This window comes from Tachysurus vachellii, chromosome 22 (genome assembly GCF_030014155.1).
Source record: "Tachysurus vachellii isolate PV-2020 chromosome 22, HZAU_Pvac_v1, whole genome shotgun sequence".
NCBI lineage: Eukaryota > Metazoa > Chordata > Actinopteri > Siluriformes > Bagridae > Tachysurus > Tachysurus vachellii.
Window position 1 is genome coordinate 11,580,270 of NC_083481.1, and position 26,754 is coordinate 11,607,023.

General features: G+C 37.8%; 1 protein-coding gene across 2 annotated transcripts in view; it reads right to left on the bottom strand.

The window, feature by feature from the left end:
• Positions 1-412: 412 nt before the first annotated feature.
• ipo9 (importin 9) overlaps positions 413-26,754 on the bottom strand; it is a 47,833-nt gene continuing 21,491 nt past the window's right edge. For both annotated transcript variants that reach the window (XM_060857822.1, XM_060857821.1), the window contains exons 15-24: positions 18,240-18,466; positions 17,989-18,137; positions 17,777-17,905; positions 13,579-13,854; positions 13,140-13,306; positions 12,912-13,045; positions 12,712-12,831; positions 7,089-7,193; positions 1,258-1,334; positions 413-1,179 (exon numbers count right to left, since the gene is read on the bottom strand). In XM_060857822.1, coding sequence (XP_060713805.1) covers positions 1,069-1,179; positions 1,258-1,334; positions 7,089-7,193; positions 12,712-12,831; positions 12,912-13,045; positions 13,140-13,306; positions 13,579-13,854; positions 17,777-17,905; positions 17,989-18,137; positions 18,240-18,466 — 1,495 coding nt within the window. In that variant the 3' untranslated portion in view covers positions 413-1,068. The remainder of the gene's footprint in view (positions 1,180-1,257; positions 1,335-7,088; positions 7,194-12,711; positions 12,832-12,911; positions 13,046-13,139; positions 13,307-13,578; positions 13,855-17,776; positions 17,906-17,988; positions 18,138-18,239; positions 18,467-26,754) is intronic.

Below are 26,754 nucleotides of genomic sequence, written 5' to 3' on the forward strand. Positions count from 1 at the left end.
TTGAGGTAAGAGGGTGCTGGTTCACGTTTGCTTTGTAGGCAAGTATCAGTGTACCAAATCTGATGCATGAAGCTACAAGAAGCCAGTAGGGAAAGCGCAGCCTTTGTGTGGTGTGAGAACTTTCCAGGTTGAAAAGAAATTGGGCCACTTTCAAATCATTTGCAGAGGATAAATTGTGTTCAGAGGTATACCTGCCAGCAGAGAGTTGCAGTAGTCAATTCGCGAAATGACAGGAGACTAAACAGGCACCTGAGCAGCCAGTGTGGATACAAATACTGTAGCAGATTCCTTCTGATGTACAGAAGAAAACAAACTGAAACAGTAAAATATGTTTAATAAATCTTAGATTTGCTTTAAAAACTGCTGAACTTGGGATGTTTGGATACTGTACACATACAGATAAAGCTGCAAGTTGAAACATGGAAAATTTATAGGTTTATTTTTAAACATATTTCAGGGATTTCAGTTGGTACAAGGAGAGGCTGTTTATACTAAGACACACAAAATCGTTTACATCAACCACATTCTAAGGCCATAAAGATGAGGAACACAATATCTTTGCATGTCAAAACAAATTTCTCCCAACATTTCCCACAATATGTTCACAATTTGTTCATCAAAATCTATACATTCCATTAGAGAAAGATTTGAAATCTACTTGAATTCATAATATGAGAAAAAACAAATGACAGTATACTTTTGAATCATTTGTGATATCAGAACCTTTGCAAACAAATAAACTGATCCCCTCCAAATACTTTTGTAATGCCTGAGAACCCAATTAGTACACTTACATTTTGTGCCTTAATAGCATTATGTTCTTTAGCATGTACTGCATCCTTGGTGATCCTTGATGAATTTCTTCTGCATCTCTTTAAGTATACAAGGAGATAGAACATATCAATATGTGTATTGTCTTTGAGAAGGAACATTCCAAAGCTCTCAATTATGTTCAGGTTCAGAAGTGCAGGCTTTCCTAAAAAGCTTTCCAATGACACCACAGTCAAGTTTGCAAAGATACAACTGAGTGGTAAACAAGGGCACAGTTTTTAAAGTTCATGATGCAGTTTAAATACCAATGGACTCCAAAACTCTCCTCTCAGAGTCATTTAGATGGCCAAAAAACACGCTGTAACATGGCTGCTGGGCAAACTGAGACAGGAAATCAGTTAGATAGGCCTGGGGGGGGAAATAAAAACATTTTATAAATGGTACGAGACAGCTTCTTGCAGTACAGAGGTATAGTGATGAGGTTACCTGAAGGTCAATTTGATATATAGGATCTTTTAAAGCATCTGGATCATCTTCATCATCCTCCTCATAAAAATCTTCATCTAAATAAACAAAAAATACATTACAGATACAATACAATATTGTTCAAAATAATAGCTGTTGTATATATATATATATATATATATATATATATATATATATATATATATATATATATATATATATATATATATATATATATATGTGTGTGTGTTAATATATATTATATATGTTATATAGGCGACAAAACTTTTGTCTTGCCAAAATTTGACCTTTCTGTCTTGATTAAATGATAAATCTTTTTTCAGTGAAACTAATTTATTTCAGTGCATTAAACATCATTTGCGAGGGTTTTAGCTTTTCATATGAGCTATTTCTAACACCAATTGATTAATTAAAAGTCAGGTTAATAGCAGGTGTTTCTACAAAATAGATAAGCGACAAGACTTTTGTCAGGGACTGTACTTGAAGAGGTCATGTTGCATTATGCTGAGGAGGACATGCCGTTGAAATGTTTGTTTCAACAAGACAATGACCCAAACACACTAGAAAACGAGCAAAGTCTTGGTTCCAAACCAACAAAATTAATGTTATGGAGTGGCCAGCCCAATCCCCGGACCTTAATCCAATCGAGAACTTGTGAGGCGATATCAAAAATGCTGTTTCTGAAGCAAAACCAAGAAATGTAAATGAATTGTGGAATGTTGTTAAAGAATCATGGAGTGGAATAACAGCTGAGAGGTGCCACAGGTTGGTTGACTCCATGCCACACAGATGTGAAGCAGTTTTAAAAAACTGTGGTCATACAACTAAATATTAGTTTAGTGATTCACAGGTTTGCTAAATCCTAGAAACAAAAACGTTTGTACAAAATAGTTTTGAGTTTGTACAGTCAACGGCAGACACTGCTATTTTTTTTTAAATACACCCCTTTCAAATAATTGCCCAATTGCACAGACTTAAGAGCGTGTATATCATGAATGCTGGGTCTTGTTTGTTTTCTGAGAATCTACTGCACCTACTGGTAACTTAAAATATAAAATATATACTAAAAACCTGGAGTATTCTGGTTAGTCACATTGTACTGCTATTATTCTGAACAATACTGTAGATGCACAGAAAAGAAGTACATTTTTCATTTGTGCATCAGACTCATTGTGGGATTTATCAAAGTGACAACATAAGAACAACCAGTTTAAGTTAGTTGAGAAAAGAAATTTTGAAAACTGCATTCTGGACCAAAAGTGTTTTGATGGGCCTCCTAATATGAATGAATGACACTAAAATTGTATGTAATGTGAAATAACCATAGTACTTTCCTAACTATCCAAACAGCATTATATATAACCTTAACCTCTTTTACTGCACTTTTAATTTTCACCATGGCTAACAGCAGATACTTCTGGATCTATGTCAGCCAAGCAAGAGGCATGACTGGGGAGGACTAAAGGACCCTTCCCAAAGTGGCCCACACTTCCTGCTATCTATGTTTATATGACTATAGAATGGACATTATTCATGACAACACTCTCTGGTGTCACCCAGATGAGGATGGGTTCCCTTTTGAGACTGGTTCCTCGGAAGGTTTCTTCCTCTTCCATCTATCGGACTTTTCCCTTGCCTCTGTGAATTCAGTCACCTCAGGCTTGCTCATTGGGGATAAATACAAACACATTTAAATATGTCTGATATTAACCTTGAACTTTTGTATAATATTAATCTTTGTATAATATTACATTTTTTGTACTGTATTTCTGTATTATTCTGTAAAAGCTTTTCCATTTTTAAAAGTGCTAAAGGAATAAATTAGAATTGAATCAATGTCTAGTCTCTGGAAAACAAGCACACCAACCTCAGTGGCCAGGGTCAAGTTCCAGAAAGACATTCTGTATTGAAACTACCCCAGAGATACTAGACCATGCCATCCAGCCAAGCACTTCAGCAAGTTCTTCTCGGTTCACCATGTGGACAGAAATATGTATGACAAGGTGGAGTGTGTTTGATAGGAATAGCTGGTGCGTAAGCATTAGTTCTTCCCAAAGTGCACCTGTACAGACAACCTGCAGCCCTCGAACATTAAGTGACACCTTCGGTCATAGCTAGTGCTGTTTATATTCCACCTCATGCAGACATGGACACTGTGCCTTATGTGAACTACATGAGGCACTCACCCTAACCCAGACTTTTCACCAGTAAGCTGTGCTCATTGTGGAGGGGGACTTTTAACAGTGCCAAACTCAAATGCAGTTCCAAAATCATGGCTATACTTTGTTTATAGACTATTACGAGGTAAAATCTCATCCACTGTTTACGAACACTGTTGTATCATGCCACCATCATCTTCCTAATGCCTTGATGTAAAAAAAAAAAAAAGTCTGAAGCAAGAAGCTCTGGTTCAGAGCGAGGTTGCATGCTAGTTAGACCAATCTGTGGCTGCATTTAAAGGGTGTTTTCAACGCTCCCAAACCTAGACACAAAGACAAACATTGCTACTCATGAAGTTTGCTGAATATCATGTAGACAAGTCAGAGGACTATTGGAAAAGAAAATTTGTGGAGGAATGAGACCAAAATAAAACTTTTTAAATTAGAAGAGTTATTTTTGGTGAAATGAAAATACTAAAATTCAGCATAAGTACCTTATACCATTTGTGAAATGGTGACCATGCTTTGGGCCGGTTTTGCAGCATCTGGGCCAGGACAGTTTGCCATCATTTATGGAACAATGGATTCAGACATAAAAATGACAGGACATATGTCCATGAACAGAACCTCAAGGAAAAAATGGGTCATACACCAAAACAATGACCACAAGCACCCAAGTCTGCCAAAGAATGAATAAAGAGGAACAAAGATAATGTTTTGGAATTGTCAAGTCCTGATCTTAATCCAAAAGAAATGACCTGAAGAAAGCAGTTCACGTGAGGAAACCCATCAAATTCCCAATGTTAAAGCTATTCTGTACTGAGGAATGTGATAAAAATTATGCCAAGCCATTGTGCAGGACTGATCAACAGTTCCTGGAAACTTTACTTGCAGTTATTGCTGCACAAGGGCTCACGACAGATAGGTTCAGATACTGAAAGTTTCAAATACGTTTGCCACTAACATATTGCTTTCAATGTCTTTACTTTTAGGACTTTAGGAAATCTGTTTTGGGTCATATAATACAGAAATATAGGAAGTTCTAAAGGGTTCAAAAACATTTACAGTAAGTCATACTTTTATCTACAGTTTTAGAGTAAAAAAAGGAAAGCAGCACCCTGCAATGGAAACCCCAGGAGACTTGGGTAACTCTCAAATACCTTTGACCAAGATATCAGACCTTAATTAGCCTTTTAGGGTCATGATTGTACACAGTCACATGTTCTTTAGGAAAGTTTTATAAATACCCACACTCCTCTAAGCAATCAGCAGCCATGGGTTTCTCTAAGCAGTTGCCTAGCACTCTGCAAATGAAAATGACTGATGCCCACAAAGCAAGAGAAGGCTATAAGAAAATAGCAAAGTTGTTTCGGGTACCGATTTCCTCAGTTCAGAATGTAATTAATAAATGTCAGTTAACAGAAACAGTGGAGGTCAATATAAGGCCTGGAAGACCAAGAAAAAGATCAGAGAGATGTGTTCGTATGATTGCTAGAAAAGCAAGTCAGAACCATAGTTTGACTGCAAAAGACCTCCAAGAATATTTGGCTGGAATTGTGGTACACTGTTCAGCGACACCTGCACAAATATGAGTCATCAGATAAAAACCTGACCTGTGTCCTCACCACAAAATTCAGCATCTGAATTTTGGAAAAGAACATTTACACAAGCCTGATGCATTTTGAAAAAAAAAAAAAGTCTTGTGGACTGATGAGGTTAAAATAGGACTCTTGGGGATGGATTTAAAAAAGTAATTTTTGTTGTTTACAAAAAAATACATAATGTTCATCTACAGGTACAAAGATCAGACATGGTGACATTTCTTAATAAAGTAATAATAAAACAATATTTAACTGGGTGTCCTAATTTTTTCAGATGACTTTAGTGTTGCTTGAAAGTTTGTGGTAACTTTTGATCAGTTTTGGTGGGTGTCCACATTGTCGCTCAATGCTAGGATCTGTAGTACACATGCTCACACCACCACTTCACAGATTCAACTGCACTTTAATTTATATCTATACTAAATAGAATTTTAAATTGGTGAGGTGCACAGAAGTCGCCAACTTTCTGCAGAACCAATGTCCACAGACCTTCAAACTTTGTGTGGCCTTCAGATTAGCTCAAGAACAGTGCGTCGAGCGCTTCATGGAATGGGTTTTCATGGCCGAGCAGCTGCATCCAAGCCTTATATCACCAAATCCAATCATCAGATGCAGTGGTGTAAAGCATGCCACCACTGAACTCTAGAGAACGTGTTCTCTGGAGTGACGAATCACGCTTCTCTTTTTGGCAATCCGACAGACAAGTATGATTATTTTCTCAAAAACTTCCACAATAAGCACTTTCAATATAGAAGATGTTAGTTTATCAATTTACAAAATGGAAAGCAAATGAACATAAGAGAAATCCAAATCAAATCAATATTTGGTCTGACCACCCTTTGCCTGCAAAACAGCATACATGTTTTGCAACAGTTTTTGAGGGAACTTAGCAGGTAGGTTGTTCCAAACATCTTGGGGAACTAACCACAGATCTTCTGTGGATGCCTCAAATCCGTCTGTCTCTTCATGTAATCCCAGAGGCTCTGAGAGGGCTGTATGTTTAGGCTCGTTGTACTGCTGCAAAATAAATTTGGTAATAATATCAGACACCTCCCTGATGGTATTGCATGATGGTTAAGTATCTGCTGTGTGTCTTTAAGACCACTTATGGCCAGACTTCACTGGACAGTAGATGGGTGTATCAGGGTCCCACTGGTTTCCACCAGTTCTTTGCTGATGGCACTGCTGGACATCATCTGATGATGAAGTAAGTAAGTATTACGTACATCTGCTGCATCAATTTCCTTGGCCGACCACTGCGCCTACAGTCCTCAACATTGCCTGTTCTTTTGTGCTTCTTCAAAACAGCTTAAAACAACAGTTTGCTTTGCTATCTTTGCCTTGAGCAGTATAACTACCTTGGGTCTTGTTGCTGTCTTGCCATGGTTTGTGACCTGTGACATGAAAAATCCCTGACTTTGTGGAAGTGTAAAAAGTCTGCAGGATGCTGGATTGAAGCCAAAGTCAGGCCATCCTTAAAAATATTCTTGTTTGCCGTTAATACCTACATAATCACTGTCACCAAAGTTGTACTTTTTTTTTTTTTTTTTTACATTGAAACTTTCAAAAAAAAAAAAAAAAAAAAAAGGGGGTCGGTAGGTAGGTCTATATATTTTTTTTTCCTGTTACTGCAAACCAAAATATTTTTAAGGATAGCCTCAGTCACACCAAATAATGATTTGATTTTCTTCTGTTTGTTCATTTTGCATTTAATAAACAATTAAAATGTAAATTTTTGAATGCATTCTTAGTTAATAGCTTTTCACACCTGCCTACATTTTTTGTATACAGACACATATTGGCATGCAGATTTAAATAGAAATATAGTAAAGTAGTAATATAATAAACATTGAAATATTCCCAAATAATTATTTTTTTATAATTGCATATAATTATAATTATTTTAGGTCAAGTCAGTCAACATGCAACTTCAACTTCGTCTTTAATTTTAATCCCCATTTTTTGCTTAAAATAAGCATGACGCACAATAATTCAAAGATTACATTGGAATGCAGTTCAAAAAAGCATTTAGAAAATACCACATTAATTTTAAAAATTTATACAAGCTTACCATATTTGTTAGAGGATATTAGGTCAGAAAGAAGTTGCCCTTCTAATTCATCATCTTCATCGTCTTCCTCATCTTCCTCCTGATCTTCCCACATTCCTCCTGAATCTAAAAGAGACATTACTGCTCTTGAGCAAAATAAAAATGGGTTTCTTTTTAATGAAAGATTATAAATCAGGAATAAAAAAAAAAAATCAGCAGGGGTAATGTGTGGTGTAAGGCATTTATTTGTTCTTTAATCTGGTAGGCAGCTAGTACATAGTAATGATTCAATTCATATACGTAAATGTTCAAGTTAACTCATGAGAACTGGCAGTGACTAACAGGAGTAGTTGCATTTTTTCATATTTTTGTAAAGCCCTTTGTTCAGCTGATCTGTATCTTTATCTTTCAATGTTTGTGCAAGGACATGGATTTAAAAAATAAATAAATAAATAAAAATAAAAAAAATAAAGGGAGTGAACCAAAAATGCATTCAGAACAGTGTTAGATTACAACAGAGAAACCATTTTGCTTTAAACATTTGTTCTGTAGATTGTTATGTAGATTTTATTTTGTTTATATAATGAACACACAGCTCTTATTTATATGCTCAGTACAAAGTAGCAGTAACATTGATCTGCAGAATTAAAAAAAGTTACTTCAATTCAAACACTTCTGTATCTGAGAGAGACACATTTTTGGGCTGAGCCAAAAACTGCATGCCACTACACCATTTAGGGTTCCAGACTAACTTTCCAATACTGTCCCAAAACTTTGTCAGCTGACCAAACTGAAAATCAATATCAAAATTATGTAGATAGATTTATTTCTCATAAAAATAATAATAATAATTTAAAAATTAGTTAGTTAACCTTAGTTTTAACCACAGCCTAGTGTTGATTTACTTGTTACTATATTTCACAAGAATTAAGTATAAATGCATGCAAAATTATCCCAAAATTATCTCAAACCATATTTTACATCATTTGGTACCTAATGTTTATCATTCCTTAGTTGACTGGAGTTCCCGGGTGCAGTAATGCATTGGTGTCATTACTATTTAGTTAATTAATATTGTAGTCTCACATAGCCATAAGACTAACGTGTGCAGTGGAGCATAGCACAATACACTATAAAATGTTTGTCTGCTCAAAGCTTGCAATAGATGGTAAAACTCCACAATATTTTACATTATGTTTAATATTTTTAATAACGTTAAAAAGATTGGCAAGATATCTGCATATGTGGAGGCAGCAGCTAAGCTCCCTAGGGTTTGTTTGCACAGGCTACAGACTTGGATCAGTTCTAGAATACATAAACTTCTGCACTGAGGATGTCCTGAACTGATAGACAGTTAACGTGTTTCCCAACCATTGATGAACAATACTTTAAGAGACAAGGTCCAGTGACCAGCAGGCCTACAGCAAGGCAAGGGGGAAGCTCCAGAGGGTTATTAAGGATGCAAAGTGTAAGCATTGCATTAAAGAGAATTTTAACAACAGCAAGTAAAAAGGCATTAAGGCATTGACAGACTACAAAACAAACAACCTGTTGCCCAATGAAGATGCTGAACTGCCTGGTGTTCTAAACAACTCCTTTGCCCGCTTTGACAACAAGAGGCTTGCTCCACACATCAACACACTAGCTGATGAGGGTAAACAAGTACTAAACCAAGGTGAGAGCAACCCTGAAAAATATTATTGTACATAAAGCAGCTGGTCAAGATCGTGTGTCAGGCTGGGCACTACAACCCAAAGTTGGGACTTTTGTAAATTTAAATAAAATGAAAACTAAAAGACTTTCAAATCACATGAGCCAATATTTTATTCACAATAGAACATTGATAATAAATGTTTACATTTTACACTTTTATCCACTAATTGAGCTCATTTCAAATTTGATGCCTGCAACAGTCTCAAAATATTTGGGACAGGGGCATGTTTACCATGGTGTAGCATCTCCTCTTCTTTTCAAAACAGTTTGAAGACATCTGAGCATCGAAGCTATGAGTTTCTGGAGTTTTGATGTTGGAATTTGATCCCATTCTTGCTTGATTCTCGCCAAATGTTCTCTATAGTTGAAAGATCTGGACTGCAAGCAGGCCAATTCAGCACTGTCTCTTCTACTACAAAGCCAGGCTGTTCTAATAACTGCAGTATGTGGTTTCACATTGTTCTGCTGAAATACACAAAGCCTTCCCTGAATAAAACGAAATCTGGAGGGGAGCATATGTTGATCTAAAACATTTATATACCTTTCAGCATTCATAGTGCCTTCCAAAACATGCAAGCTGCCCATACTGTATGCGGATTTGCACCCCTATACCACCAATGATGCTCGCTTTTGAACTGAACACTGATAGGTCTCCCTCCTCTTTAGCACATGGCATCTGTGATTTCCAACAAGAACGTTACAATTTTACTCATCTGACCATAGAACACTTTTCCACATTGAAACAGTCCATTTTAAATGAGCCTTGGGCCACAGGACACAAAGGCACTTCTGGACCATGTTCACATATGCTACCTTTTAGCATGACAAAGCTTTAGTTGTCATCTGCAGATGGAATGGCGGATTGTATTTACAAAGTTTCTGGAAGTATTCCTGGGCCAATTTAATAAGGTCATTGACACGATTATTCTGATGAGTGATGCAGTGTCGTCTGAGGGCCCAAAGACCACGGCATCCAATAAAGATCTTCAGGCTTGTCCCTTACGGACAGAGATTTTTCCAGTTTCTATGAATCTTTTTATATTATGCACTGTAGATGATGAGATTTGCAAAGCATTTGCAATCTGACATTGAGGAACAATGTTTTCAAAATATTGTACAATCTTTTTATGCACTTTCACAGATTGGAGAGCCATCTTTACATCTAAAAGACCCTGCCTCTCTAAGACATTCCTTTTATAGCTAATCATGTTACAGAACTGTTAACTTAAATAGTTGCTAGATATTGTCCCAGATGAACCTTTTAAATATGTCTTGTTTATTCATCTATTTATTGCCCCGTACCAATGTTTTGAGACCTATAGCAGGCACAAATTTGAAATGAGCTCATTTAGTGGATAAAAGTATAAAACTTTATAAGTGTAAACATTTATGTTATATTTTCTGTTGGGAATAAAAGTTTGGCTCATGTGATTTGAAAGTCTTTTCAACTTCATTTTATTCAAATTTAAAAAACATCCCAACTTCGGGTTGTAGAGACATGTGCAAAGCAGCTTGCAAGAGTGTTCACCAGCATTTTTAACCTCTCACTGAAATGTGCTACTATTCCCACATGCCGTAAATACCATCACTCCAGTGCCTGAAAAGTTTTCTGTAAAGTGTCTGAATTACTTCCTTACAGAGGTACCTATTGCCATGAAGGGTTTTGAACCTGGTGCTCTGGCATATCAAAAGTCATCCCAGCAGACATGGATAAACATCAGTTTGCATACAGAGTGAACCGCTCTACAGAGAATGCTATCACAAATGTGCTCCACACAGCCTTGATATGCTTGGAGAAGCCCAACAGCTATTTGGGGATGCTCTTTTTGGATTTCAGCACTGTCTTTAATACAGTCACCCCATATAAGCTGGGTAACAAACTGCACACTGGATTAGGCTACAAAGCACAGAAAAAAACAACAGAGACTCTTCTTCCTCAGGAAGCTGAAGAAGGCACAGCTCCCACAGGAACTGATAGGATCATCACTAACTATTTTACTGTATGGTTTGCCAGCTGCACAGTTATGAAGTGCAGAGACCTGCAGTGGGTGGTAAAGTTTACCCAGTGTATCATTGGGCTAGAACTACCAAAGCTAGACTAGATATATGCCAACAGACTGAGGAAGAAGGCCAGCAGCTTTAGCATGGATAAGACTCATCCAGCCAATTTATTCCTTGAAAAGCTTCTATGTGGAAAAGGTTACAGGACAATAAGGCCCAGCACCAAAGATGAAGATCAGTTTCTTTCCTAGAGCTGTGGTCTCCATTATGCCGCTTATTCCTGCCCTCTCCACCCCCATCTCTGCTCAGGTAGACAAATACCCTCATGTCCCCCTCCTTCATAATCCCCAGAACTGTGAACACACATGCAAGGCTGCAGTGTGGGAATGTACAAATGCACAAGGACACAATTGCACATTACTTATTACTTCTTACAGGGTTCCTACAGGTTTCTTCAAGTTAAATTCAAGTCTTTTTAAGACCTTTTTAAGACCATTTCTATAAAAAATTAATACCTATTTCATGTCCCTACCAGCAAAGAAAAACAAAATCCTTGAACTTGTGTTCATTTATTTTTCAAATGTGGAATGGGTAAAAGATAAGCCAAGCAGTGTGAAAAATAAAAACATTTCAGTAGGCCACAAGAAAGTTTGCTGAACAATGTTAAGTTGTTTTTTAACATGAGATAGCTACTTATTCCATGCTGGGAATATGGGGAACTGAGAGACCCCTGAACAATAAACATCGAAAATCAGAACTCAACAATAAATTAAATTAAATTAAATTAAGAAACACAGTCAACTCCTTAGCTCTTCACTCAGGGCATCAATGTCTATCAAGGACAGCCAGTTCCGTCAACTTCTCCTTATGGCCTCTCCGCAAGAGGTTGGACCTGGAGATCAGGTCAGTGTTGGTGTGGACCCAAAATCTGTGCGCAGATCCACTCTAGTTGCGGCCATAGCTGGAGGGTCTGCAGCGCTAGCAGCAAGCTGGCTAACATTAGCTCCTGTTGCCACTTCAGGCACATTAGCAGATAGCTGGCTAACATTAGTTGGTTGAAACACGCAGGCGATGGAAGGAGTTTGTTTTTGTCCATTGAGAGCGTTTATGTGCTTGGACAACTTGGCATGAGACTCTAATGCCTTCATTCCCATTGTACCTAGCTGAATCCTTTTTTTGCATATGGTGCAAAACGCCTCAAAAACGTTGTTGTCCACTGGTTTTAACCAATGACGAAAAGAGTTTTTATCAAGCCACGCTTCATTAAATTTACATTTTCCCATAACCTCCATATCTTCCCCATAGCTACCATAATTGGTAGCTAGCTAACGTAAAAACAAACTTTAAAAATATAACTGTGTGCGTCAGTCAACCTTTCCTGTGGAATGCTGAGATTTTCATTGATTTCTTGCGCTTCTCCTTTGCTTGTTGTGTTGTGTTGTAGTCTATGGCTGTGGTGTTGTAGCGCATGATCTTCCTTTACTGAAAGCATTGCGTGTTCGCCGTATTTTGTATGGTGACCCGGGGCTGCGTTGTGTTCTCAATTATTGGTTCTGCCACTCTTTTATACTACGTCATTTAATCAAAATAATCGTGGTTGACAAATGAAACTTTTGAGGAAAATTACAATATGGAGAAGTTACATACAGCACAATTTTTAAGACCCAGACATCAAAATTAAAGACTTTTTAAGGTATTATTTCCAAATTAATAAATTCAATGCTTTTAAGACTTTTTAAGACCCCGTGGGAACCCTGTTCTTAATACTCTTTATTTAATTTTTCATAACATTTTTATATTCTTATTCTATGTTTATATTCTTATTTTCTATGTTTATTCTGTATAGGAATGTAGCCATACATAGTTTCATTGTACTTGAGTATAGTAAAAATAAAGTTCGATTCAGATTTTGAAAAAGTTAAAGAATTACCTTGACTCCAGTCTACAGGGTTTGTTCGATGCGTGTTTGCCTCCACGACAGATGAGAGCTCATTGACAAGAAGTTTAAAAATCTTCACTAACAAGGGAATGTTAGTCCACCGCTCTGGGTCTGAAATGTTATGTGCAGAGTATTCAGAATTTCAAATTCATATTAAAACCACATTTTTTAACAGTAATGTCTGTACTTACTTTTTGCAGATTTAGATCGTGTGCGAATGGCTTCATCTGGATTAAAGATTTCCTCCCCTTTGACTATTATATCTTGCAGGCGCTTGTCATTGGAGTTAATGCCATGCTGAAGGAGTTTGCACAAAGCTATAGCACTACAAGCAGAGAAAATATGGTTTCAGAACATTGATTAACTCTCCAATTTATGCTTATGATAAACAGGTGATCGGGAAAATAGCAAACCCAAACCTGACTTTGCCTTCATACTGCCCATAGAAAAGATGCTGGCGGCTCATCCATTCAATCATGACAAACTCTAGAGCTGGCTTTCCTGTTGGTCCTGGCAGACTGGAAAGAAACTCCAACAGAGGTTCTAGTTGTGAGTGGACCAGGTGGGCAAACACCATGATAAGAGACTACAGACAGAAGATGATGAATCAGACCAACCAAGAGAGTGTTGAGATGGTAGGAAAAAGGTATGAATATTTTCAAACATTTGTTAGTCATTTTTGTATTGAGCTGTCAAACTGTCCTACATGTATTGATTAAGTACATGATCAGTTCTAAATGACAAATCTATTTATATTTACAGATTGTTTTGTTCTGAATTAAACAACTTTTAAAAATTATTATTACAGTCCTAATGCAGTTTTGTCTTTAATTTTTTAACAATTTTATTTGAACTTACCTGCATGACGCTGAGAGTCTCAGCTTGCTGCATTTTACTAAGTATGGCACGCAACATTTGGTCCAGTTGGTCCCCCAGCTGTGTACCAGCACAAGCAATCAAGGTAGAAACCAAGCGACCAACAAAGGTGGCAGTGAACTCAGACATGCGTGGATCCAGGAGCTGACTGACTACCTGCATGACGTACCACAAGCCACTGTGTCCCTGCTCATCCTGCCACTGACCCACCTGCTCCAAAGCCACTGAGACATAAGCCCGCAAACACTCACCACCATTCTAGAAGAGTAAATTGCAATGTCAAAAGTAGGCTTTGGATAATATAAAATGTTTTATTTATTATCACTTTTCAGTTTCAAATTATTTTAGTGACCATTGTAGGTTTTTCTTTCTTTAATGGAAGAGTACCAAAAATATGCCCATGTGTGTAGCATCCAGCACTAACAACCACGAATTCAGTGCAATCACATTTTCCCCATTCTGATGTTTACAGTAAATTGTAACTGGATTATTTTACTAATTGTGCTGCCACCACATGATTGGCTGATTAAATAACAGCATGCTTCTACAGTTTTTAAAGTATTTTAATAATAAGTAACAAAATAAATACATAAATAAATATAGAAATAATAAAATAATCCATAATATGGTACTAGGTTTGCCTGTAGTTGAAAAGTACAGTGGGGCAAATAAGTATTTGATACACTGCCAATTTTTCAAGTTTTCCCACTTACAATGAATGGAGATATCTGTAATTTTTATTGTAGGTACAACTCAACTGTTAGAGAATCTATAAAAAATTACATTGTAAGATTTTTAAATAATTAATTTCCATTTTATTGCATGAAATAAGTATTTGATCACCTACCAACTAGCAAGAATTCTGGCTCTCACGGACCTGTTAGTTTGTCTTAAAGAAGCCCTTCTATCCTCCACTCATTACCAGTATTAACTGGACTTGTTTGAACTTGTTACTTGTATAAAAGACACCTGTCCACACACTCAATCTATCAGACTCCAACCTCTCCACTATGGGCAAGACCAAAGAGCTGTCTAAGGACATTAGAGATAAAATTGTAGACCTGCACAAGGCTGGGATGGGCTACAGGACAATAGGCAAACAGCTTGGTGAGAAGGCAACAACTGTTGGAGCAATTATTAGAAAATGGAAGAAATTCAAGATGACTGTCAATCCCTCAGACTGGGGCTCCATGCAAGATCTCGCCACATGGAGTATCAATGATACTGAGAAAGGTGCGGGATCAGCCTAGAACTACACGGGAGGACCTGGGGCCACAGTCTCAACAATTACCATTAGTAACACACTACACTATCATGGATTAAAATCCTGTAGCGTGTGCAATTTTCCTTTGCTCAAGCCAGCACATGTCCAGGTCCGTCTGAAGTTTGCCAAAGACTATCTGGATGATCGAGAGAAGGCATGGGAGAAGGTCATGTGGTCAGATGAGACCAAAATAGAACTTTAACCCAACCGTGCAACATGGGGGTGGAAACATTATGCTTTGGGGTGCTTTTCTGGAATGGGGACAGGATGACTGCACCATATTGAGGGGAGGTTGGATGGGGCCCATGTATCATGAGATTTTGGGCAACAACCTCCTTCCCTCCGTAAAAGCATTGACGATGGGTTGTGGCTGGGTCTTCCGGCGTGAAAATGACCCCAAACACACAACCAGAGCAACTAAGGAGTTTTGCCGTAAGAAGCATTTCAAGGTTGAAGTGGCCTAACCAGTCTCCAGACCTGAACCAAATAGAAAATCTATGGAGGGAGCTGAAACTCCGTGTTGCATACCAACAGCCCCAAAACCTGAAAGATCTGGAGAAGACCTGTATGGAGGAGTGGGAAAAAAAATCCCTGCTGCAGTGTGTGCACACCTGTTCAAGAACTACAGGAAACATCTGACCTCTGTAATTGTAAACAAAGGTTTCCGTACCAAATATTTACCAAATAATACTTCTATTTTTCTATTGTATCAAATATTTATTTCATGCAATAAAATGGAAACTAATTATTTAAAAATCATACAATGTGATTTTCTGGATTTTTGTTTAGATTCTGTCTCACAGTTGAGGTGGACCTACAATGAAAATTACAGATCTCTCCGGTCCTTGTAAGTGGGAAAACTTGAAAAATCAGCAGTGTATCAAGTACTTATTTGTCCCACTGTAATGGCATCCAATTGGTCAACTTCAAGCGTCTTTTTCCCTTAACCAACCATTAGATCTGATTATTAAAATGCCAATGTCTGTTCCACATATTAGCATTGGCATATCAAGGATGGCTCTACATATTCCCTTTGATGGAATGCAGCAAGGTCAATTTCTCAATTTCCAAAACTCTGTGATATTACCTTTGGCAGAAACTAGAGGTTTTACCACAAGGTCACCCCGCGTGTTGACTGGTATCTGTTGCCTTCAGAGCAGGCTTACTAGCAAAATATTTACAGTAGTTCTCCCACACTTTTTGTTTAAGTGACTGTTAGAGAGATTTTCTGAGCACCCAGTGAGACACCATGATGTGGTACACAGCAATAGCTTCAAATTAGATTGATCAATAGCAAATATTTGTCTGTCTATGCTGATCATATTCATCATCCATCCATCAAACCAAGCTTTGTGTTATTATGGCTTATTCTGCTGAATTGTTCTTTAGTGTAAACAATTATCCCTTGCCTAGTAGCTGGGGCCTACTGCACCTCCCTTCTGAGGACTGATTCGTAGCATCTGTCCAATATCATCAAATAATAATAATAATCTTGGACATTTGTAAATCATCTATGGTCATTTTTAGAATAGAATAAAAATAAAGTTTTTCCAAGAGAACATTTCTGATTCACACTTATTATGATCCAATTGTTCTCTGTTTGATCATGTTTATTCTTGCATCACCCTTCTGCAAACGTGTTTTGCTTCTGAATTGGCATTATTGGCAGAATTTGACTGTGGTCTTAACAGATAGCATTCACCATAAATCTTGATTTTGCAATGTACACCGAGTGGCCAAAAAGGGCATAGATCTCAGAACTAGGGAAAATGAATTGCAGTTGTATTAAAAAGTTGACAAAAATAATGAGTAGCTACTGAATTTGTTTAGATGCATTTGAGTATATTTATTAATCGTAGCGTTTTCACTCCATCCAGTTGACTAGCAGTTTAAGCAAATAATGTTAGCTAAAGAGCTTTTTATCCGGATTTTCCTTAAAAGGTCCAGGACTTACGATCTCTCACCTTCATACAGCACCATGAAACACACTAAAGACGCATATAGTTTCCTACACTATTGTCTTCTCATTCCCAAAATGTCCCAAAAATTCAGACTAAAATAAAAAGTAGCAGCTGGTGAATAAAAAGACTAATCATGTAAAAAGCTAATCATCTAGCTATCCTTTAAAATGCCTACTTAATTGGATAAACACACATACGAAAAGAAATGGTATCTACAAAAAATTATAAGGTAGCTATCCATATAGTGGGGCTATAATACAATTACCATGCTGCTGAGCACTTGGTGCCATTTGTTGTGCCATGTCAGAGACAGCACCAAATTTAATGGGGTGGGGGTGACCATCTTTCAGAGCACTTCCCACTCTAAAATAAGTTGACTAACAGAGACTTAAAGTAAACGCGCTTCGCGTTTAAAACTGCCAGCCCGATTTTTGCACCATGTTTGTGTAGAAACTGTTGGGCGTCAACTATGCCATAGTCAAAGTCACCAAGATCACACTTGAAGCTCTTAAATTGCATGCCTTATACATTGTGTTGCTGACAAACAATTGGCTGATTGAAAAAGATGCACAGATAAGTAGGTGTTCCTAAATAAGTGCATCAGTGAATGTATAAATATGGGCTATGAACGCAATTAATGTATTCCCCAATATTGGTCATGGGTTCAACAATACATTTTCTTTGTTTACATTCTGAATCTACTGTTGGATATGCTGTGCAACACCAAATAAAACATATGGTAAATGTCGTTATGGGAAAAAGAAAGGACATCCTTCATAAATATAGAACGGAATAGGTATAGTTTTTTCAGTCAAAATGTAATATCACATTTGTAAGGATACAGGCTGGTGGAGCCATTTGATAATTATTGTAATTCATATAATGAATTATTACAACGTCTATCAAATATATTGGATATCCTTTCAAGAATGTCTTTTTTAATACAGCTGGTTACCTGCATTGTTGCATTGTCATCAGCACTAAGGGTACACTGGGCCACAGCAGGAAAAGCCTGGCACACAAGCATCTCAGACAGAGGTGGCTTAGTGTTCCGAACGACTGTAGTGAGGATATCAATTGCTGTCTGTTCAAGCAGTAATAAGTGATTAAATTTAACAAAATTGTGAAAATTAAGCAAAATAAACAATAGGAATAAAGGTTCCATACAGCACAAAGGCCTGAGGGAATCTTATCAGGTGGTGCCTGCATGATGCTGACAAGTGTGGGGATGAGGCGCAGTTGCATAGGGCCTTGGCAGAGTTCGATCTGAGCCAGCTCCTTAAAAATATCCTGAGCCAAGGATGCCACGACAGGATCTAACACAATAATGACAAAAAAAAATGCTCATTGTAATATATATTCCATACAGACAAGTGCTTGTGGAAAAACAAAGGAAATTAAGAAAGAAACAGATGTACCATTGCTGTATTTGAGAAAGATGGCAATAGTGAGAGGGCAGATCTTGCTCTCAGCACTAGTGGTAAAATCTGGGTCCACTGTGCATACAATGCAAAGTGTTTCCATGACCAATGTAAGGACCTCTGAACTGAACTGAGTAGCCAGTTGCACTAGACCTTCCAAAATACTAGGCAGGTATGGCTGCAAAACATGCGTGCTGTCTGACAGTTTCAGCTGGTCACAATACCTGTAGTAGAGAGGGGAAAACAATCCGTCTATACATTATTGACTATTGGTAGACTATCTATCTGTAGCTATCTATCCCATCTATATAAACACTCCCAAACAAAAACGGGAGTGTGTCTGAAAATGTGTTTTTTTTATATTTTATATATATATATATATATATATATATATATATATATATATATATATATATATATATATATATATATATTCATACATATATATACATACATACATTCATACATATATATACATTCATACATATATATACATACATTCATACATATATATACATACATTCATACATATATATACATACATTCATACATATATATACATACATTATATATATACATACATACACACACACACATATATATTAGGACAAAAAAATTAGAAAAAATTAGGACACCACATGAAAGCCTTATTTATTTATTTATTTATTATTAATTTTTAAATAGTTTAATCTTTTTTAACAATACTAAAATATTCAAGTAATATAACAGCCATTTTTTAAATGTTTAAACATTTATTTGCATATAAAATAGATAAAATTACCTACAGGTGTATCACATCAGGTGCAAATTATTATAACATTGTTACAGAGCATTTTTAAGAAGGCTTGCCTTATATAAACCTCAAGCATTTAGTTAGGTTTACTCTCAATTGTTTGACTGAGGTATCCCATGGAGAGATCCAAAGAGTTCTCCAAGGGCTTCAAAAAGAAAATGGTTGATGCTTCTGAATCTGGTATATAAGAATAGGGATATAATAAAATCTCAAAAGAATTTATCATCAGCCAGTCTACTGTCCGTAAAACCATTTACAAATGGAGAACATTTAAAAAACTGCCAAAAATGGCCAGGGATCTCATTTATAAAGCGTGCGTACGTACAAAACGGGGCTGGAAACGTACGTACACCAGTTCCCACGCAAAGGTTGTGATCTATAAAAAACAAACTTGACGGGAGAATGTGCGCACCTTTAAGCAAACTTTGAGCTGTGCGCACGCACATTCTGGAGACAAAGGGAATTGGCGACACAGATGGTGAGGTCCTGAACTGAAGTTAGATTGTAGAAAATAAATGTGGGAAGAACGATTATAAGAATTAATGACATTTAATTTTCACTCCATTTCATACGTTATATCCACATTATCATGAAGATTAAATCCAACTGTGTTATTTGTGCCAATTGTTTTAGGCTATATACATCTAGTAAAATCCAAACGTAATTCAAAATGTATTAAAAAAATAATAATAATAATAATAATAATAATAATCAGCGCTGCCTTAGTCACATTGTCCACAACGGGAGTGCAGGAGGAGATGGCGCGACTACATGTGACACAGAATAGCATGAAACACCCTTTTATTAGAGAACTGCAGAACACAGTGTAAAAACGAAATATTTTCCTTAATGTACATATATCATAAAATGTCAAAGTCTGCAAATACAGTCATGAAGCACAATATTTTCGCCCACAAATTAATTCTGTGATTTTGTCAAGGTGTTAACGATCAGTCTAATTGCTAGAAACATATAAATCCTCCGGTGACCCGGGTATGTAATGCTTCATGATGGCACTGCTGACACTGTTGGAGGATTACGCCAATGGCAGATTAAGGAGAGAACGAGTTTTCTGGGACCATGATGATGACTGGCTAATAAGCAGATTTAGATTCCCTAGAGCTGTGCTCTTGGATCTATGTGCTGAATTGGGTTTAGTATTAGAGAGGGCAACACGCCGGAACCATGCCATCCCAGTCCAAATACAAGTCCTCGCCACTCTGGGGTTCTTGGCAACCGGCTGTTTCCAGCGGGAATTGGCAGACAGGTAAATTATTTATATCGTCGCTGTCGGGCGGAAACCTTGTATGTCCAAATTTGGTCAATTTCATATTTTTTCACAAATTTCGATGCTATTGGTCAGTCCCCACGTGGGTCTGTTATTTTTACAAGTTATTAACCAATCTAAAGTCTTGAAAATAGCTTGAGCGCAAATCTCATAACTCCATTGGACACTTCAACTGTCCACCTCTTCCTCACTCCGCGGTAGAGCTTCGCGGCATATTTCTCCTCAAGAAGAGTCGCAACGAATTTCCTGAAAAATAACGGTTTTGGAGAAACGAGGATTCCGCCCGACAGTGACGAAATAAAAAAAACTATAAGTAATCCTCAACTTTGTCTCTAAGACCTTTTTGTATATGAAATAATTCTATTGGAATCCATCATCTCACCCTATAGGTCTGGTATATCACAGCCATCCCTGAGTGCCATAATATCTGTCGTTTTGAATGGAATACTTAATATGGGTAGTCGATACATCAGGTTCCCCTACACTGTGCGAGAACAGGTCGAAATTAAAATGCAATTTGCAGCAATGTCTGGTTTCCCAAATGTAATCGGCGCAATTGACTGCACTCATGTTGCTATAAGGGCACCATCTGAAAATGAATTTGCTTATGTTTAACAATATTAAAAAGTAGAAACTGTAACAATTTTGTTTTCAATATAATTATAACAATGTTGCTTTTAATATGATTATAACCTGCAGGCGACAGTGGCTACCCCCTGAGACGCTGACTCCTCACCCCATTTTTAAACCCGCAGAGTGCAAAGGAAACTCATTATAACGAGGTCCACTCTCGTGCCCGCGCAGTTGTGGAGCGTGTAACGGGCGTGTACAGGGCGAGATATGAGGCTGGTTCACGTACGCACATCTGCGGGAACATTGCTTACAGGTGTGCGTACGTACGGTTTTATAAATCGGAATTTTTTTGGTGTACCCCATTTTTGGCTTTTGGGCGCACGTAAACTTTTAGTAGGGATCCTACGCACAGTTTTATAAATGAGACCCCTGGTCAGTTAATCCAAGCAAATTTACCATAAGAGCAGACCACAAGATACTTAAACAAGCCTCCAAAACCCTAAAATATCATCACAATTATCATGGGAGATAAGCAAGGAGGAAACTCTGGTCTCTGTATTATTTGGAAGACGTCATTCCTTCCCTCAGGTTTTTCTTAGACAGCAAAGGACAAGACATCTAGAATAATGGGCTTTGGACAGAGGAGTCTAAATTTAAATTATTTGGACACCATAACAGAGGGTATGTATGAAGTAAACCAAAAACAGCTGTAGTGGAAATTTTAAATATACAGTCAAGTGCTTATACAGTCAAGCCCGAAATTATTCATACCCCTGGCAAATTCTGACTTAAAGTTACTTTTATTCAACCAGCAAGTTTTTTTTTCTTGATTAGAAATGACACAGGAGTCTCCCAGAAGATAAGACGATGTACAAGAGGCATCATTGTGAAAAAAATATTACTCATCTTTTATTTACATTTGAACAAAAAGTGGCATGTCCAAATTATTCATACCCATTGCAAACTGTTACAGTCTATGGGAAGATCCAAAGATCTATACCATTCCAAACAGTCCAAGCTGTTCTAAAGCATCCTAACTACCCTGACTCATTGGGAATAGCTGTTTTAATCAACTCAACAGGTGAAAAACCGAAGCTCTCTGCTGTTGGTTTGTGGACAGTCATGGCTAAGACAAAGGAGCTCACTGAGGATCTGCAGCTGTGCATTGAAAAGTGACACCTGTGCTTGTGATCACCACCAAGGCCATCTTGATGAATCTGGGCTCTGCTGGTGGCAACATCTGAAGGCAGACAGTCCAAAGGACACTGCACACTGCTGGAAACCTAATGTTTTGAGGGGTGTTTTTCAGCTGGTGGACCAGGGAACTTAATCACAGTAAACAGCACGATGAAAAAGGAGCAATACATCAAAACTCTCAAGAACAACATCAGGCAGTCTGCAGAGAAACTTGGCCTTGGGCACCAGTAGACATTTCAGCACGGCAACGACCCAAAGCACACTGCAAAAGTGGTGAAGAAATGGTTAACAGACAGGTTAAACATTAACGTTTTTCAGTAGCCCAGCCAGAGTCCTGACTTAAACCGATTGAGAATCTGTGGAGGGAGCTAAAGATCAGGGTGATGGCAAGGAGACCCTCCAACCTGAAAGAGTTGGAGCTCATCACTAAAGATGATTGGGCAAAAATACCAGTGGAGACATGCAAAAAGCTGGTCAGCAATTATAGCAAGCGATTGATTGCTGTAATAGCCAATAAAAGCTTTTCTATTGACAGTTTGCAAAGGGTATGAATAAATTTGGACATGCCACTTTTTGTTTAAATGTAAATAAAAGATGAGTAATAATTTTTTCCACAATGATGCATCTTGTACATCGTCTTATTATCTTCTAGGAGAAGCCTGTCATTTCTAATCAAGAAAAAAAACTTGCTGGTTGAATAAAAGTAACTAAGTCAGAATTTGCCAGGGGTATAAATAATTTCAGGCTTGACTGTATGTGCATTCATAGTAAATTCTGTGTGTTAGACTAGGGAGAGAGAACAGGAGGCCCATGTTCCTGCCATAAACATTCCATGTGCTAAAATGATGGGAACTTTAGGGGTGTGTGTGTACATGTGCTTGATAAGATCTGACCTTGCTGAGGTGACTGGGAGGTCACCAACACACACAAACATACCAAGCCACACAAGTACACACCTATGCCCCTTTTCCACCAAGGCAGTTTGAGTGCTGGTTTGGAGCCAGAGCCTAATTTAAAATCAGTTCTTTCTTTTTCGACACCCAAAGCACCGGCTCTGAACCAGGAAAAGTGGTTCTTATGTAGCATCAAAACGTTGCCGGTCTAGACTCAAGAACTGCTTGCGTCAGGGGCTGGGTTACTGTTAACGCCTTTGATAATGTACCTTAAGTAGGGGCTGTGGGTGTGGCTGGGGGCAGGGTTACTGTTAGCACCTTTGATAATGTACCTTAAGTATACCCATGTTTAATACACTTACTTTACTGCAATATGATCAATTATCAGCACACATGATAGTAGGTAGCTATATGCTAAGGCTACCTTTTTTGTGTGTTAATGATAAAATAAAATGTTATGCATTTTCCGTTATTCTCGATTGCAACCTCCGTTTATACAAATTACATCGAGCTGCACGTACACGTTGAATTCGCCGCGTTTGGATGCCAATGTAGGTTCACAAAGCCATGAGCATTAACAGTAAAGCAACATCCACCATTGTTGTGTTTGCTGCTGCTGCGCTAAAGTTTCTGGGAAAGATGACACGTATACAGTGTCTAATTATAAATTATACTAATTTCTTTTGTTTAATAAGAGAAATCAAGGTGATATGCTCAAATTTTTTTGTCTACATGTAATTACACACTTTCATCTAAACAAAATCAGAAATTGACATGTTTACATGTCATAATAATGAACTCAGTATTTAATGGGGTGTCCTAATTTTTTTCACATGTATTTTTTTACAAACACAAACTTTCAAGCAACAGTGAGTGTGTATATACATATTTATACAGGTGCATCTCAATAAATTAGAATGTCATGGAAAAGTTCATTTATCTCAGTAATTCATGTCAAAAATTGAAACTTGTGTATTATATAATACAAAACAAACAGACTGAAGTAGTTTAAGTCTTTGGTACTTTTAATTGTGATGATTTTGGCTCACTTAACAAAAACCCACCAATTCAGTATCTCAAAATTAGAATATGGTGACATGCCAATCAGCTAATCAACTCAAAACACCTGCAAATGTTTCCTGAGCCATAAAAATGGTCTCTCAATTTGGTTCACTATGCTACACAATCATGGGGAAGACTGATCTGAGAGTTGTCCAGAAGACATCATTGACACCCTTCACAAGGAGGGTAAGCCTCAAACATTCATTGCCAAAGAAGCTGGATGTTCACAGAGTGCTGTATCCAAGCATGTTAACAAAGTTGAGTGGAAGAAAAAGATGCACAACCAACAGAGAGAACTGCAGCCTTGAGAAGCAGAATTGGGTGAACTTCACAAGGAATGGCCTAAGGCTGGGGTCAAGGCATCAAGAGCCACCACACACAGACGTGTCAAGGAATTTGGCTACAGTTGTTATATAACTCATGTTAAGCCACTCCTGAACTACAGACATCAAAGGTGTTGGCTAAGGCTAAGGAGAAGAACTGGACTGTTGGCCAGCTTTTCAGATGAGAGCAAGTTTTGTATTTCATTTGGAAACCAAGGACCTAGAGTCTGGAGTAAGGGTGGAGAAGCTCATATCCCAAGTTGCTTGAAATCCAGTGTTAAGTTTCCACAGTCTGATGATTTGGGGTGCAACGTCATCTGCTGGTGTAGGGCTGCTGCGTTATTTTTTTTAAATTTTTTTATTTTTTAAAACCAAAGTCACTACAAATGTTTACCAAGAAATTTTAGAGCCCATCATGATTCGTTCTACTGACCAGGTTTGGATTGGTGGATTGGTCACCTGCCCACACTGCCAAAAGCACCAAAAGTCGGTTAAATGACCATGGTGCTGGTGTGCTTGACTGGCCAGCAAACTCACCAGCCCTATTGTCAAAAAGAAAATGAGAATCAAGAGACAAAAAAATGCAGATGAGCTGAAGGCCACTGTCAAAGAAACCTGGGCTTCTATATCACCTCAGCAGTGCCACAGATTTTAGTAGTAGTAGTAGTAGTAGTAGCCTTTATTGTCACTAGGGCTGTGCAATTAATCGCAATCGCAAAAAAATCGCAATTTAAGCACATGCGATTTCTAAACCGGATAAGGCTGCAATTTTATCTATTAAGATGTTAACCAATCAGAGCTCACGCAGCACACAGCACAAATTACAGCTAAGCTGAGCGGAAGAAAGATATTAACCAATCAGAGCTCACGCAGCGCACGACGAAGCTGAGCGGAAAAACCGAATAGGCGAGCGGGAGGAAAGAATATAAAATATGGATGCAGGTCAAAATAAAAATGATTTGGTGCCAAAGAGAAATTCAACGTCAGCCGTTTGGGAGTATTTTGGATTCAGGAAAGAGGCTGTGTCACAGAGCAAGGTAATTTGCAATACTTGTGAAATGATTATTCCAACGAAACGGAGCAATACTACAAATCTGTTCCAACACATAAAACAGCGCCATAAAAAACTGCATGATCAATGCATGTCGACAAAGTCCATCGAAACAAACAAGCACACATCAAAGCCAGCCCGAACAGATTGAAGTAGTATCCATTGTTCAAGCATTTGCAAGCGCCATGCCTTATGAGAAAGGATCAAAGAAATTACCGACACGGTCACCTATCATATATGCAAAGATATGATGCCTGCGCACATCGTCAGTACAGACGGCTTCCGAAGACTAATACAAACACTCGACAAAAGATACCAGCTACCATCTCGCACTCATTTCACACGATTTGCTATTCCCAAAATGTATGAGAAATGTAAGGCGGGCATTGAATACGAGCTCAAGCAGGTGAAATACTACGCCACGACCACAGATATGTGGTCCAGCAGAACGATGGAGCCGTACATGAGTTTAACGGTCCACTATATTAATGACAACTTTGAAATGAAAAGTAGATGTTTGCAAACAGCATTCTTCCCAGAAGATCACACTGGAGAAAATATATCTGAAGGGTTAAAAGAAGCTTTAGCATCATGGGAAGAGCAACAAGTGTCTATCACCACAGACAATGGAACTAATATAGTGAAGGCTGTCACTTTGAACAACTGGACACGATTGCAGTGCTTCGGACACAGACTGCATTTGGCAATCGTAAGTTAGATTTTATTATACATTTATTCTACTTTACATTACGTAATGTATACTTTACATTAGGGCACTTTGTAGTGCATACCTTTTTTATTTTACTCACAACTTTAACACTTTACAATAAGGTACTATTTGTTAACAGTAGTAAATTGCAGTGTTTTCCTTACATTGAATTATTTGTGGAGTTATTTCTGAAGAAAAAGCGACTGTCCTCAGAAATTTTTGGATGTCATTTTCTTTTTATTTTGCATGTAATGCCTGATAAAGCAGCCGAGCGTTGCTTTGTATATAGCGTTACCAAGAAAAAAGGACAGGAAGACCGGGAATTGAAAAGAAATACAGCATAACATGAGGGAAGGGAGGAGAAAAAAAAACAACCCCCAGACTATGCTCCGGTGGGGAGTACAGTGTGGGAACAGGAAAAACACCTCAGCAACATAAGCACATAAACAGTATGCCATAAACACACGACTTGCAACAGGGGAGGGGAGTGGAGGTAATCCAGCACAGGCAAGGAGCCATCAGGTCCTGCAGCCTTTATCTGTCAGACTGGCAGTACAAAGCGGCGAAGGCGTGGGATGGGGGGGGGTGAGTGCATATCTATATATATATATATATATATATAT